This window comes from Perca flavescens, chromosome 13 (assembly GCF_004354835.1).
Source record: "Perca flavescens isolate YP-PL-M2 chromosome 13, PFLA_1.0, whole genome shotgun sequence".
NCBI lineage: Eukaryota > Metazoa > Chordata > Actinopteri > Perciformes > Percidae > Perca > Perca flavescens.
The window spans coordinates 34,691,043-34,707,451 of NC_041343.1; the positions used below are offsets into that span (position 1 = coordinate 34,691,043).

General features: G+C 42.8%; 1 protein-coding gene across 1 annotated transcript; it reads right to left on the reverse strand.

Annotated features, from left to right (window-relative positions):
- Positions 1 to 827: 827 nt before the first annotated feature.
- Positions 828 to 16,083, reverse strand: LOC114566302 (complement C1q-like protein 4). Its single transcript, XM_028594627.1, has 3 exons — positions 15,999 to 16,083; positions 3,000 to 3,134; positions 828 to 1,114 (listed from the first exon to the last, which is right to left on the reverse strand). Exons 1-3 carry the CDS (start codon positions 16,081 to 16,083, stop codon positions 828 to 830), a joined length of 507 nt encoding a protein of 168 aa, XP_028450428.1.
- Positions 16,084 to 16,409: the final 326 nt, after the last annotated feature.

The window sequence follows — 16,409 nt, forward strand, 5'->3', positions numbered from 1 at the left end:
AAAGGCCAACAGTCCCCCCTTGTGGTGAATAAAAAGTACTGCATGGAATACAATTCATTCAACACATTACTAGAACTTACTAACAGTTAACTTGCCTGAAACGCCAACAAAGTGCCTGTAGCTAGCTAAAAACATGAGTTTTAAGCATGATTATTTTAGCACCCTTTGTCTAACAGAGAGGACAAGTTAGCTGTTAGTAAGCTAATGTTAGTTATGTATTAGCAAGCACTTGCAGACATAGTACTAGACTTGTCACTTGTTTACTGCACAAGACATCTTAATGACAGCCAGGCTCCACCCTCAACCTTTAGTCATCCTGACATCCAGAGCCAGGCAGCGTTCTAGACTCTTAGTGGCACTATTAGGGGCTGGTATGTACATGTGTTGACGGGGAATGATTTTTGCAATAAATTAAAACCGCAAAACATATCCAATCGGCACCCATGAATGGTGAAAGAATCAAAACGGGACAAAAGCATATTGTCCCAGCCCTAGAGTTTATATGTGAAAATGGCTTACCATTCATTGTTTCTTTATACTTCTATGATGTTGAATTTGATAATCTGCTTTTAATAAGTTGAATATGAAAGAAGAAGAATAAATAAACAGATATAATTGCAATGATATATGTTTATTCTTTAACTAAAATGACAGAAATGAGAGAGAATCAGAGACATTAATCACTTTATATTTGAAGGAAAAATAGATTCCTCACGACAATTATTACTTGGATGCAGATGAAATCAGAGAAAATCTATGACGTGCTATGAAGACTTGTTTAAGACAACACAAACCTGTGTGACTATCACAGAGCTGCTGTTTCTGTCTCACATGGGGAACAGCAGATGTCCACTGAAAGTGGTGTGGTGATTTTCATTGTCAAACGCCCTAGTGTTAACCCACAGACGCACAAACACGACGTCTCCAACCTCTAGCAACAGAGTAACACCATTCGAAGCAGTTCCGAAATAATCCTTCTGATGCTCCCATGCCAAGAAAATATTCTCGGAGTTCTTGACCAACACAGCAGCTGAAGCGTGGGCGCCGTTGTCTCCATGTGCACCGACCCACCACTCAAAGTGGTACGCTCCTCTCACTGGGGCAGTGAACACACCTGTTGGACATTTGTTTTTGTCATTTTAAATGGAAAACAAAAAAAAACTGTTTGAATATATTATTAGGGATGCACACTATATCAACAATCACATCTATCAAAAGCTCTCTTGGTTCATCTTTCCACTGTTCCAAATATCACCACTCTGGTTTGGTTGAAATAAACCCTTAATTCACCCATTTACATATGGAGATATGCTGTCTCTATACACGCTAAAAGTAGTGATTATTTACATGGAGTCTGGTGGAAATATGCTGGCTCTATACACACTAAAAGTCCTGATTATTTACATGGAGTCTGGTGGAGATATGCTGGCTCTATACACGCTAAAAGTCCTGATTATTTACATGGAGTCTGGTGGAGATATGCTGGCTCTATACACACTAAACGTCCTGATTATTTACATGGAGTCTGGTGGGTTTGGTGATGGTGATTTCGGGGCTGTTTCATGTTAAACAAGGATCTTACTCTTTAACAAAAAGGTCTATCTCTGTAGGGATCCTTTCCATAATGTTGTCACACACTTAGAATAATAATCTATGATTTATAGGCTTTTCCAAATGTTTTGCTTAAAAAGAATGACATTACTTTTACAAATTCACAGTGTTTACATGTGTTTAAGTACGTACAAAATATATTTTGTCATAATGGCCAGGATCTCCAGGAAAAGGCATGATATGTGTGTCTTCATTTCAAACATCACTGCAAGTTGACTGCTTTTAGCAGCAGAGGTTGATTGTGGGTGACAATACTGTCGTGGTTAGCTCGCAGAAACTCCACTGCCGACGTTTGTGAACCTATAATCTATTTAATTTAGCTGCAATCCTGCGAGCGAAAAAGTAATAGGTACTGAGGCTGCAGCACCATCATTTACAGATTTATAATTCATAATCTTTATTTGTTTTTATTTTTTACTTTTATAAGGGTTTACATCATTAACCTGCAATACTGTGGAACTCCTTTTTTAATGGTTCTTACTAGTTTGTGTCATGGGAACACTACAAAAACATTTAAAAGCAATATTAGAGCGAATCACACTCTTCTGACGGCGCTTTGCTATATGGTGGCTTTACTAAAATGCTCTGCATCACCAATGTAAAGAAAACTGCTGTTTGCAAAAAATTTTAATTTGACACAAAGAATGTGCTGGGATGTAGAGCATGTCCACGATGGGTGACGTTAGTGATATGAGGACAGATAAGGTTATGTACATAACTGATAGACTGGGAAGAAAAACAATACCGCTCAAATAGGAAGTTATCTGGACATTAAAATGCGTTTGGTCCTCAATATCATCTGCCGACGTATGTTTAACTCCCTGCAAAGTCATACAGCTTCTTCATCAACAGGATCGTCGACAAAAGGAAATGCCATGTTTTGAGAAAAAAAAAGTTTTATAGTCTGCCTAAAATAGTTAATAAACCAACAATGTTTTTTTTTATTCCGATAACAAACTGTGCTAAAATGCGCCTGATACAGACTGAATGAATGATTGAGGAAATGGAAGCACGCTGTGTCAGAGGGAGGAGACTGAGAGAAGAAAACCTGCTTCCGACCAGGATAGGTTCACAGACTCAGTTTGAGTCTGAGGTTAAGTTACCTCTCTTTATGAAACTGAAAACCCAGAGTTTCCCTCATCTCATGGTTTACAAACTCAGAGTTTTCACTAAACCTGCTTTCTAAAATGGAGCCCAGGACTCGGTCGAGACCAAAAGCCATATTTGGCAAGGACAGTGGAAGAGACAGAGACAAGTCCAAGTCCAAATACCAGCGAGTCCGAGACAAGTCCGAGACCATAGAAAAAATGTCTTGAGTCCAAGACCGGACTTGAGTACTAAAGCCCTGTGTGCATCCCTAAAATGTATTGTTAGAATATCAGAGCTACCTGTGTTTGGGTTGTAAGCATTTCCGATATTGGTGGGGACGTGTTTGAAGATAAGGATAGTGTCCTTGGGAAAGGGTCCAGTAGTTGTTTCACCTCCACCAGCCAGCAGAGAGGCTGAGAACGCAACCTGTCGGACTGATAGAGATAGAGAGAGAGAGAGACAGCAAGAGAGAGAGAAAGAGAGAGAGCAATGTTATTTTAAAAATCATCAAATATTAAACTAATCATTTTGAGTCCTATGTAATCAAAGTATTTAGAAAGCAGGACGTGTTTAAAATAGAAACAGAATATTTAATTGGCTTTTGAGAATGTTATAGTTATGGGATCATACATAATCAGAATTAAGTCAAAATTAATAGATGTGGTTGCTTTGAATCAGGATATTTTCATGTATAGGTGTCAAGATTTTGACCCTTCTCTGTAAATATATTCAGTTCAGTTTCAGTTTATTCACACGTCATCTTCACGTCTTTAAGACTCAATTTCAGAAGATACAATGTTCATATGTAATAATAATAAAATGTAATTCATATAGCGCTTTTCACAGACTCAAAGTCGCTTTACAGGGCAGGTAGATAATCTCTTGGGGGAGGGAGTTCCAGAGCCTAGGAGCTGCCCTGGAGAATGCTCTGTCCCCAAAACTGCGGAGGTTGGACTTGTGGATGCAGAGGAGACCGGCTGAGGTGGATCTGAGGGACCGTGAGGGTTGGTACGGGGAGAGGAGGTCAGTGAGGTATGAGGGGGCCAGATGGTAGAGGGCTTTGTAGGTGAGCACCAGGATTTTGTAGGTGATCTGGTGGGAGATAGGAAGCCAGTGAAGTTGTTTTAGGACTGGAGTGATGTGGTGATGAGTCGGGCGGCTGCGTTCTGGACCAGTTGGAGCCAGTTGATGTTGGTAGAGCTGATGCCAAGGAGAAGTGAGTTACAGTAATCCAGTCGGGAGGAGATGAAGGCATGAATGAGTCTTTCAGCAGCGGGGGGTGTGAGAGAGGGTCTGATTTTTGCAATGTTGCGGAGGTGAAAGGAGGTTTTAATGATATGACGGATGTGGGGCTCAAGGGAGAGGGTGGAGTCAAAGATAACGCCAAGGTTGGGGGCCTGTGGAGATGGGGAGATAATGGTGCTGTCGATAGTGAGAGTGGGGATATTGGTTTTGCTGAGTGTGGATTTGGAGCCGATCAGAAGGAATTCTGTTTTATTGCTGTTGAGTTTGAGGAAGCTGTGTTGCATCCAGGTTTTAATAGCTGACAGACAGGAGTTGATGTGGGAGAGTGGAGGATTGTGGGGGGATTTGGTGCTGAGGTAGATCTGGCTGTCATCGGCGTAACAGTGGAAGTGGAAGTTGAAGTGGCGGAGTATCTGACCAAGGGGGAGGATGTAGATGATGAAGAGGAGGGGGCCGAGTACGGTGCCTTGGGGAACACCTTGAGTGACTGTGGCTGTGGCAGAGGTGTGGTTGTGGAGAGAGATGAAGTGGGATCTGTTGGAAAGGTAGGAAAGGTAGCCAGCTGAGTGCAGTACCTTCGATACCGAGGTCTTTTCGTCTGGTGAGCAGGATGTTATAGCTCATGGTATCGAAGGCTGCACTCAGGTCGAGGAGGATAAGGATGTTATGGGAACCGGTGTCAGCAGAGGTGAGGAGGTTGTTGAGGACTTTGAGGAGAGCGGTTTCTGTGCTGTGGAGGGGGTGAAAAAATTGGAGAGGTTCAAATTGGTTATAGGCGTGAAGATGGGTTTGGAGTTGTGAGACGACTATACTTTCCAGGGTTTTAGACAGAAAGGGGAGGTTGGATATTGGGTGGTAGTTGTTGAGGGAGGAGGGATCCAGACCAGGTCTTTTAAGGATTGGGGTGACATCCGAAGTTTTGAAGGCAGAGGGGACAGTTTCAAGGGACAGTGAGGAGTTGAAGAGGTTAATGAGGTAGGGCCATAGGACGGGGAGGCAGGACTTCAGGAGTGGAGTAGGGAGGGGGTCAAGGGAGCAGGTAGTGAGTTTGGAAGAGCTGATGAGTTTAGAGATTTCAGGAGGAGTGACCGGGTCAAACTGGGAGAGGAGGCAGTGAGGAGGAGGGGTCGTGGTGGGTGCTGGAGTAGATACAGGGAGGTCAGATACAGGGGATAGAGATTGGTAAATGATGTTGAATAGATTTGAGGTTGCGGAAGGTGATTTCTCCGAGGAGGCGGGGGCGTGGGGTTGGAGAAGGGATGGTGAACCGTATCAGTTTGTGGTCAGAGAGGGGAAAGAGTCATGGATGGAGGTCGAGCACTGGTCAGAGAGGGGAAAGAGGCATGGATGGAGGTCGAGCACCGGTCAGAGAGGGGAAAGAGGCATGGATGGAGGTCGAGCACCGGTTGGTTAGTGGAGCAGCCAGGTCGAGGATGTGTCCTTTTTCATGGGTGGGGAATGTGACATGTTGGGTAAGAGAGAAGTTGTCCAGTAAAATGGTGAATTCTGATGACAGCTTGCAGGTGAGGGAGTCTATGTTTAAGTCACGGAGTAGCAGCAGACGTGGAGAGAGAGATGACGTTAGTGTGAGGAGTTCAGAAAAATCAGAGAGGAAGGAGGGATTTGGTTTAGGTGGCCGGTAAATGAGGATGACTGTCATGGAGGAAAGGGCTTTGAAGGCGAGATATTCAAACGATGATACTGGGGGGAGGGGGAGTTCTGTGATCCGAAAGTTCTGATTGAAAATAACGGCAAGGCCACCTCCACGGCGGGAGGGGCGGGGTTTGCAGATGTAGTTGTAGCCAGGGGGGGATGCTTGGTTGAGGGAGAAGAAGTCGTTGTGTTGTTGCCAGGTTTCGGTGAGCAGAAGGAAGTCCAGAGTGTTTAGTCGAGGATTAGTTCATGGAGGGCAGGGGCTTTAAAACCATAAAAAATTAAAGCTGCAAGCAGCGTTGGAGGGTTTGGATTTTCCGCTCCATGCGGCCATACATTTTTGCGCACGGTGGAGTGTGTGGCGTTGGAAATGTATTTTAAATGTTTTACCAAGTATAGGGGGCGGGGCAGACCATCACCAATGAAAAGGGAACTCTTTACTGAGTTCAATGATGCCTCATACAAGAGTCTACTTTAAATGGTTCAAAAGCCATAAAAGGGGGCGTGGCCTGAGTACATAGGCGTGGTTAAAGTATAGCGGCTGGCCGTAGACAACATATTATGAGTTTCATGTAAATCAGACGATGTTTGTCATATAAGGCTGATTTTCATTGTTAAAGGGGTGATAGAATGATTATATACACAATGTTCCTTAAGGTCTCCTAATGGGGTATGTAACATTGGTTGGCCCAAGTGTTTGCAAGGCAATGGGACTTTGATGTTCTATATATGTCCTATTTACCCTTCAAACTGTTGTTATTCAAGTATGACAAGGTAAAATCGATTTTGCATTCTATCACCCCTTCAAGGTCTTGAGATGGTAAAGAACGAATTTGAAGTTGATCGGATGAAATCTCTAGGAGGAGTTTGATAAAGGTCCAATATGTAATATATTTACTGTAATAAATCAAAAAATGACCCCAATGCGTCACCAAATATTAAGAAAACATGCTAAGTTGAGATACTATATTTTCTGACAACAGTGCAAACGCCAGTATTTTCTCCTTTTGAAATTTCCATTCCGTGACAGAATTTCTGTTTGTGTTTTGGCCTGTGTATTGTTATCAACGGCCCAGTTTGACAGCCAGGCCAGGTTGCCAGATATACCTGTAAAAACGTAAAGAGATTTTGTTTACAAAGTGTAGATCAGTGGCCGGAGCCGACAATGGTGAGTTATTTTAAGTCACGAGAGGGGGGCTGTAAATCGGGAAGAGAGGACTGTGAGTTTGCGATTGTTGCCGTAATTCTAAGCCAATGAAGTGTGTTCAGTCAGCAAAGTAGTGGTATTTTTAGCGGTTCCTATTGTAATTCTAAGCCGAGGAAGTGTGCCTGTCTGGCATGTGGAGAGGACAGTGAGGTTGTTGGGTGTTTGGCGGTTCCTACTGTAATTCTAAGCCGAAAAAGTGTGTCTGTCAGTTGGGTACAGAGCTCTGCGTGAGCACGGGCTTTTATGACTGTCAATATAGCCAGCATCTAACGTTAGCTACTCAGCTGTGCTGTGAAGTAATGTCTGGCTATGTGAGACAATCGTCTAGCAACATTGTTGTGGATGCTGCGGTCTCAGCCTGGCAACCAACGTGAATTTGGAGTCTGGGGAGGAGGGGGCGGGGGAGACAACTCTCTCCAGTATTTTGAATTTGTACTGCCGTAACTTTTTTAACACTAGCTGTCAGTATTACATATTGCACCTTTAAAGTATAGCCCCTTGACTTTTAGGCCTACTTCCTGGTGCCACTAGAGGGCGCTGTGACTTTGAGTCAATATCGGCCTTTAGATGTCATCAGGGTTGGATTGAATCCCAAAAGACTTCCTGTTGGGTTTAGGGCATTGTTCCAATGACCTTTTTTGTACGACTTGACATGATTGATATGTGTACCAATTATTGTTAGTCTAAGTGAAACGTACTGCAGGGGCTCAATTTTTTAAGCTTTGTAAGGGGCGCAAGCAAGACATTTTTTCACGCCTATCTACGAAAGCCTTAAAATATCAAAGTTTTCACCAGGCATGATGCCTTCACCACTGTCTGCGCTTGGGCCCTTATTAAAATGATATCTAATGGAGCTTGATAGTTAAAAGCATTTCATTGTTACAGAAGCTGAAAACAGCACGGGTTGCAAACATTTAAATTAAGAGGAGACACTACAGGCAGAAACATTTTTCAGTTTATAGTTTTTTATCTTCCCTAAAATGTCTTCTTTCTATGGAGGCCCTTAAGGACAAAACAACATTTTACAAAACACAATATTTGTGAAATGTTGTGTTTTGTCCTTCAGTGCCTCTGTTCATTCAGGGTTAGGTTTGGGTTAAAACGCAGGATGGGTGCTGCGAGGGGCACGGGCACAAGGGGACCACTGGTGTGAATAAAACACTTTAAAGAACTCCTTAAAAAAACGTGTTTGGTTATATAAAAAAGAGGGGGCTGTTTAAAAGACGGCCAGATATTAAAAGAAGGTTAAAAGAACCACTGGACAGGACGGACAGCGGGAAATTTAAAACTTTAAATAAAAGGTCACCTCCACAACTACCCCGGTGTCTCTCCTAGAGACATAACAAAATAAATACAAAAAATAAATAATATATATATATATGCATACAGTACAGGCCAAAAGTTTGGACACACCTTCTCATTCAATGTGTTTCCTTTATTTTCATGACTATTTACATTGTAGATTCAGACTGAAGGCATCAAAACTATGAATGAACACGTGGAATTATGTACTTAACAAAAAAGTGTGAAATAACTGAAAACATGTCTTATATTCTAGTTTCTTCAAAGTAGCCACCCTTTGCTCTGATTGCTGCTTTGCACACTCTTGGCATTCTCTTGATGAGCTTCAAGAGGTAGTCACCTGAAATGGTTTTCCAACAGTGTTGAAGGAGTTCCCAGAGATGTTAGCACTTGTCGGCCCTTTTGCCTTCACTCTGAGGTCCAGCTCACCCCAAACCATCTCGATTGGGTTCAGGTCCGGTGACTGTGGAGGCCAGGTCATCTGGCGCAGCACTCCATCACTCTCCTTCTTGGTCAAATAGCCCGTACACAGCCTGGAGGTGTGTTTGGGGTCATTGAAAAATAAATGTTGGTCCAACTAAACACAAACCGGATGGGATGGCATGTCGCTGCAGGATGCTGTGGTAGCCATGCTGGTTCAGTATGCCTTCAATGTTGAATAAATCCCCAACAGTGTCACCAGCAAAGCACCCCCACACCATCACACCTCCTCCTCCGTGCTTCACGGTGGGAACCAGGCATGTAGAATCCATCCGTTCACCTTTTCTGTGTCGCACAAAGACACGGCAGTTGGAACCAAAGATCTCAAATTTGGACTCATCAGATCAAAGCACAGATTTCCACTGGTCTAATATCCATTCCTTGTGTTTCTTGGCCCAAACAAATCTCTTCTGCTTGTTGCCTCTACTTGACCATGAAGGCCAATCTCTTAACAGTTGTTCTAGAGATGTGTCTGCTGCTAGAACTCTGTGTGACATTCATCTGGTCTCTAATCTGAGCTGCTGTTAACTTGGACTTAGACTTAGACTTCTCTTTATTGATCCTTTTGGGATGACTACCGCAAGGAAATTAGATTTCCAGCAGCAGATTTTAGCATCTTACAAAACACTCTTTAAATAGAAAAAAGATATGAGAATAACAATAAACATTTAGCTAAACATCTGTACAAAAAATAAACAAACAACAATAAACTACAGATACATAAAGATAGCTATATAGATATATAGGACTGTGTATGGTATTGTGTTATTATATAGTTAATAAATAAATGACATTTAGCATAAATTAGCAGTTAAGAGCAGTTTGAGTGTCCAGGTATGTATGTGAGTAGATTATTAATAATGTATTGCACAGTGTTCTGTTCTGTCCTCTTTACCCTATTTCCTCCTCCCCCTGAGTGAGGAGTTGTAGAGTATGATGGCATGAGGGACAAAGGAGTTCTTGAGTCTGTTGGTCCTCCACTTGGGAAGGAGCAGCCTTCCACTGAACAGGCTCCTCTGGTTGGTGATGACGGTGTGCAGGGGGGGGTGGCTGGCATCGTCAGTAATGTCCAGCAGTTTGTCCAGTGTCCTCCTCTCTGCCACCGTCACCAGTGAGTCCAGCTTCATGCCGACCACAGAGCCGGCCCGCCTGATCAGTTTATCCAGTCTGGAGGTGTCCTTCTTGGATATACTGCCCCCCCCCCAGCACACCACTGTGTAGTGTAACCACAGATTGGTAAAATATCAACAGCAGTTTGCTGCAGATGTTGAAAGACCGCAGTCTCCTCAGGAAGTACAACCTGCTTTGTGTCTTTCTGTACAGGTGGCTGGTGTGTGTTGTTCAGTCCAGTTTATTATCCATCCACAGCCCGAGGTATTTGTAGGATAGCATAGCCTCCACCTCAGCTCCCTCTAGCAGGACTGGTCACTGTCTTGGTCTGGACCTCCCAAAGTCAATGACCAGCTCCTTCATCTTAGAAGTGTTGAGCTGTAGGCAGTTAGTGTGACACCAGAGAGCAAAATCCCCCACCAGACTCCGATACTCCTCTCTGTCCGGAATGATGCAGGATGTCTACCAGAGGGTGGGCACTCTCCCTAGCTGTAGGCTAAGGTTGAAGATCTGTTGTAGTGGTTCAGCCAGTTCTGCAGCGCAGGTCTTTAGTAGTCTCAGACACACTTTATCCGGGCCTGCTGCTTTCCTGGGCTGAAGCTTCTTCGGCTGTCCTCTGACCTGGTCTGTGGTGATGTGAGGCAGGGATTGTGTTGAGGTGGGGGGGGGGAGGAGGGGGGGATTGTGGTGTCAGGGGGGAGGTGTGTAGAGGGAAGAAGGAGAGATGGCTGCGGTGAGGGTGGGGGGGGGGGGACAAGGACGAGGGCTGGTTAAACCTGTTGAAGAAGTCATTCAGCTCATTCGCCCTCTCCATTGTCCCTTCTGTAGCTCTGGTCTTTGTGTTGTGACCTGTGATGGTCCTCACACCTTCCCAGACCTCCCTCATGTTGTTCTCCCTCAACTTCTGCTCCACCTTTCTCCTGTAGCTGTCCTTAGCTTCCCTCACACAGTGTTTCACCTCCTGCTGTGCTGCCTTCATGGCCTCCCTGTCTCTGCTCCTGAAGGCAGCCTTCTTCTTGTTGAGGACAGCCTTGACTACCCGCGTTACCCATGGCTTGTTATTAGGGTAACAACGGACAGTCTTGATGGGGGAGACCACGTCTGCGCAGAAGTTCAGGTAGTCCGTCAGACAATGTGTCATCCCCTCTATGTCCTCACCATGCGGGTTGAGCAGCACATCCCAGACTGTGGTGTTGTAACAGTCTCTCATGGCACTTTCCATGTCAGGGGACCACCTCCTGATGGTGCGAGTTGTCACTGGCTGTTTTTTGACCAGGGGAGTGTACAGTGGCTGTAGGTGAACCAGGTTGTGATCCAACAAAGGGGAGTCGCTCTGTATGCATCCTTCACATTAGCATACAGGAGATCAATTCCAGTCCTGTTGTTTCTCGTAGGACAGTCTACAACCTGGTGAAAAACAGCCAAAGTAGAATCCAAAGTTGCATGATTAAAGTCCCCAGAAATGATCATAAAAGCCTCCGGGTGCTGTGTCTGGATCCTTGCTGTGATGGAGTGAATCTTCTCACAGGCAGTGGCTGCGTCCGCTCTCGTAGGGATGTAAACACAAACGGCAATTACGTGACTGAACTCCCTCGGCAGATATTATGGCCGCAGGCTAACAGCTAACAGCTCGAGGTCCTGGCAACATGAGGCTGTCTTTACGGAGATATGTCCTGGGTTACACCAGCGGTTGTTGACATACATGATGAGTCCCCCACCTTTGCTTTTTCCGCTTGCTTTTGTGTCTCAGTCAGCTCTCACGGCAGTGAATCCCAGCAGGTCCACGTTAGCATCCGGTACAAGGTGGTTTAGCCATGTCTCCATAAAGATAAACAAGCTGCTCTCACGGTAGAGCCGCTGGTTGTTTAGCGCCAACAACTCATCGATCTTGTTCGGCAGCGAGTTCACATTCCCCATTATTACGGATGGAATCGATGGCTTGTAGCGCCTCCGATTCTCCGCTAGGTTGTCCTTCAGTTTAGCCCCAGCCTTGCAGCCCCTGGGTCTCCTCCTCAGCTCCGCCGGGAAAGGGTGCCGTATCCCGGCTCATCCCTTTGTGCGCAGAGTCAGCAATTCCTCTCTTAAGTAAGTGAGAAAGCTGGCTCTTGGTTGCATTTTAAAGTTTGAAATATCCATAGGATATATATGAAACAAACAATCTCTTCGCAAGAAGAGTAAAAAAAAAGTAGAAAGAAAGAGGATAAAATAAGTTAAAACAGCTAAAATCCGGCCGTCTCCTATAGCGCTCGTGATATTATAACTTGCGATATTATAACTTGCGATTTCTGAGGCTGGTGACTCGGATGAACTTATCCTCAGCAGCAGAGATGACTCTTGGTCTTCCTTTCCTGGGGCGGTCCTCATGTGAGCCAGTTTCATTGTAGCGCTTGATGGTTTTTGCGACTGCAATTTTCCGGACTGACTGACCTTCATTTGTTAAAGTAATGATGGCCACTCGTTTCTCTTTACTTAGCTGATTGGTTCTTGCCATAATATGAATTCTAACAGTTGTCCAATAGGGCTGGCGGCTGTGTATCAACTTGACTTCTACACAACATTACTGATGGTCCCGACCCCATTAATAAGGGAAATAATTCCACTAATTAACCCTGACAAGCCACACCTGTGAAGTGAAAACCATTCCAGGGGACTACCTCATAAAGCTCATTGAGAGAACACCAAGGGTTTGCAGAGCTATCAAAAAAGCAAAAGGGTGGCTACTTTGAGGAATCTAAAATATAAGACATGTTTTCAGTTATTTCACACTTTTTTGTTAAGTACATAATTCCATATGTGTTCATTCATAGTCTTGATGCCTTCAGTGAGAATCTACAATGTAAATAGTCATGAAAATAAAGAAAACGCATTGAATGAGAAGATGTGTCCAAACTTTTGGCCTGTACTGTGTATATATATATATATATATATATATATATAAAGAGAGAGAGAGAGAGAGAGAGAGAGAGAGTTATGTAATAAATAAATGAATAGCCCGGCGTCCCAATACAAAATAAATTCCATCCCAATATTAAAAACATCTTATTCAAACTCAAAAATTAAAACATTTTAAAGGGGTCATGAATACTGTCTGAGTTACTTGCCCTTGAGGTTAAAAAAATATATAAACATACCATTAAAAGTTAGTAATAAGTGCTATGTTTAAAAGTGATTTAAGAGGTATAAAGTGCCACGCAATAAATAACCATAAATAATTTAAATTACACCATAGAATAAAACCACACTGTTAGTAAAAATGCATGAAACCAATGGCATGTGTATCATTATGTCAAAATCTTGAGGCAAATAATTCAATTTGTAATAATAATAATAATAATAATAATAATAATAATAAATATTAGCAATAAAAACAAAAGCACAATCAATTTATTAAAATATAGGTAAGGCAGAATAAAAGTTATAAAGGACAACGAAGGCATCTTTAAAATATTTATTAAAGATAAAAACATTAAAATATTAGGTAGGACCTCCTCTGCAGGTAGAGATTAACTCCCGAGAGGAATAGTAAAATCGGAGAAACATGCTATAAAAGACGTAAATATAGAAATATTACAATAAGTATAATTATTATTCATAAATATAGATTAAAACAATAAAAAGTAATTTAAAATAAAAAAGAAGGAAAAAACAAGGAAAAGAAAAGTAAGCATGCAGGGGGGTTAAAAGGTTGGGTATGATGCACTGCAGAGGAGGTCCAGATAAAACCTAAGGAGAGAGGAGACCAGAGCAGTGGGAGGAAGTTTTTTCTAAAAATACCCTGTAAAACTTAGATTAAAAAGAGAAGTGGATCCATTTTAGTATTTTTCATTTAGACCCGTAGGGTCTATGGTTTTTAAAAGATGGACCCACTTCCTCACCGCTGCCCAACGCAGAGCCGTGGTCCAGGCTCTGTGGTTCTCCAGGCCCATGCTCTGAACATTTTGAGAGCCCTGGAATTTTTAAAATGTGCATATAAAATAGTTGTGCCTTCGCCCTTATTTAAAATATACTGGTGTTGCTTGATTCTTAAATATAGTGCATTTCTTGTCTCCCCCACATACAATTCGTGGCAGGCCCTGCACCTAATTGCATAAACCTCATTGATGGTTGTGTGCTGCAGGACCTGCCCTGGGTTAAAACCAACTCTGCTGTGGAGGTTAAAAAAGTGTGGGGGAGACTCATAAAACCATCATCCGAGCCTCGAAGTGCTTCCCTAGTGTCAGTATTCTTATTTAAGTTTGTGTGAATTAAAATATCTTTTAGATTTTTATTCCTCCTGTAGGCGGAGATCATACGGCAGTCCCTTAGCACGTCACAATCAGCCCCTTTTTATTCCTTTTTATGGTAGGTATAAAATTCCTAAGATTTTCTGAGTAGGTAATAACCAGGGGAAAGAGGGCAGAATTGGACAGCTGGATGATGGTTTCTTCTTTGTTTTTAAACTTGCAGATGACCTCCGCCTTTATACCTCTAAGGAAGCGCCTCGAGTAACCCCTCAACCTCATCGCACTAAAAAGTGTACTAGTGGCCTCCACCACATGCTCTGGGAAGGTGCAAATCCTGTGGAAGCGTAATGAGGCCTCTGTACACTATGGTGGCTAGTGTTCTTGTCTGGTCGCCGGAGGTGCGGAAGAAGACCCGTGTGTCCAGGAACTCCACTGTAACGGGCTGTAAGCTGAAAGGTCAAAAAAGTCTGTTCGGCGTTGTCCCAGAGGCCGAAGATGTCGTCCAAGTACCGGAAATAAGAGGTTTGACGGTGAGTTTATGGAAAGCTGTTTCCTCCCAATGGGCCAGGTAGATGTCTGCGTATGATGGGGAATACTTCCAGCCCATTGGACACCCACAAAGCTGGACATAATGTTTATTGTTAAAAGTGAAGTCATTTCTGGTGAGTGTGATATGGAATAACTGTAAAATTGGTCAGGTCTGTCTGTCAGGTCTGGATGGGTCTGGGTGTTTATCAAAAATGTGTTTTATTGCAGAGAGGCCAAGTGGTGTTTCTATATTTGTGTGTAATGAGTCTATATTGAAAAAAGGAGTGTGTGACCGGGTAACTGAAGGTTTTTTTTATTTTATTAACAAATTCATGTGTCTTGGATATAGCTAGGGTGAAGTTTAGAAAGTGGGTTAATGAAATGGTCTATGTATTCTGTGATGTTGTATGATTCTGATCTGCAGTCACTTACTATTGGTCTGCCGGCCGGAACAACAAAGGGGACCATCCAAGTCACAGGAGGCTTGTGGATCTTTGGGAGGAGATAGAAGAGGCGAGGCCTGGACTCATCTGGACTGTCCAGGTATTTTTTCTGTTTTAAGTTAATGTATTTGTTTTGATAAAGGTTGTCTGCAATGTCCCTGATAAGTGTTTGTGTTTCTAATGGTAATGGGTGAGTGGTCTGTAATATGTGTTGTTATTTAATTGTCTGTTGGCTTCTAACATGTAATTGTTTTTATCCTGTATGACTATTTGGCCCCCTTTGTCTGCTGGTTTTATGACTATGTATTTGTTATTACCTAATGATTTAATAATGTCTTTGTGTTCCTGACTAATGTTGGGTATTCTGTGTGGAAAGGGGCGCCAATGTGTGAGTGCTTGGTTTTTTTTATTGATTAATTGTGCAATTTGTGGTGTTAATGTGTCTGTGTGTGGTTCCCAGTAGGACGGTCCGGTAAAGACCACAGGCCACCCTGAAAATGGTCCAAAAGTTTAAGCCTCCTGTGAAAGGTATGTAGGTCCCCCCTGAGCTCCGACCAGTTGGGAGGTTTTGGTGTTGGGATGAAAGTGAGTCCCTTTTCCAGTATCTCCAGCTGTGTGGGTGTAAGGGAGAAAACAGCAGAGAGATTGGTTATGTTTGAGTGAATGGAGGTTGTATTATGAAAGTTTGTCCCCCTAGTTGTTTAATTGTTGTTTAAAGTACTTGAACAACATCTTGGCCGTGTCCGCAGTCCAATGTATGTTGTCTCTGGCAGTTTGAAAAAGAAGTGGATTAATTCCTGCAAGAAAGGTGTATTTTGAAGTTATTGTTTCATTCAGAGTGGTTAGTAGTGCCTGTTGGCGTCCCAGCCGATACAAAAACTGCCACAGAACATGGGAGAATGGTCAACCAGACCCAGAGATGAGTAGGAGAAGACCACCTGTAGTTTCATTAAACTTCTATTTGTGTGTGTAGATTTCTTCTAAATTTACCAGAAGTTGAAAGTGTTTGGCCACCATGATTTTATTTAGTAAAAATTAAATGTCTCGCTGTCAATCTCTCAGCTGCAGAAGCAGCCAGCAGCAAGAAAAATGATCAGAGAACAATACCTTGAAGTTGTTGCTTCAGAATGTCCACTTCAGTCTTCAGGTGTGCTGCTTGTTCTGCAAAATCAGAGACAGTTTCTTTAGACATTGCTATAGAGCTGCAAAGATTAATGGATTAGTTATTATAAAATTAACCTCCAACTATTTTGATAATTGATGAAAATGGTTTGAGTCATTTTTTTATGTAAAAACAGTGAAACTCGTGTGATGTCAGCTTGTTAAATATGAATATTTTCTAGTTTCTTCTCTCCTCTGACAGGAAACTGAATATCTTTGAGTTGTGAACAAAACAAGACATTTGAGGACATCATCTTGGGCTTTTTGGGAAACTCTGATCCACATTTTTCCCCTTTTAGAGACTAAACAAATAATACTTTTATCTAGATGATAATCCACACAATCCACAATGAAAAT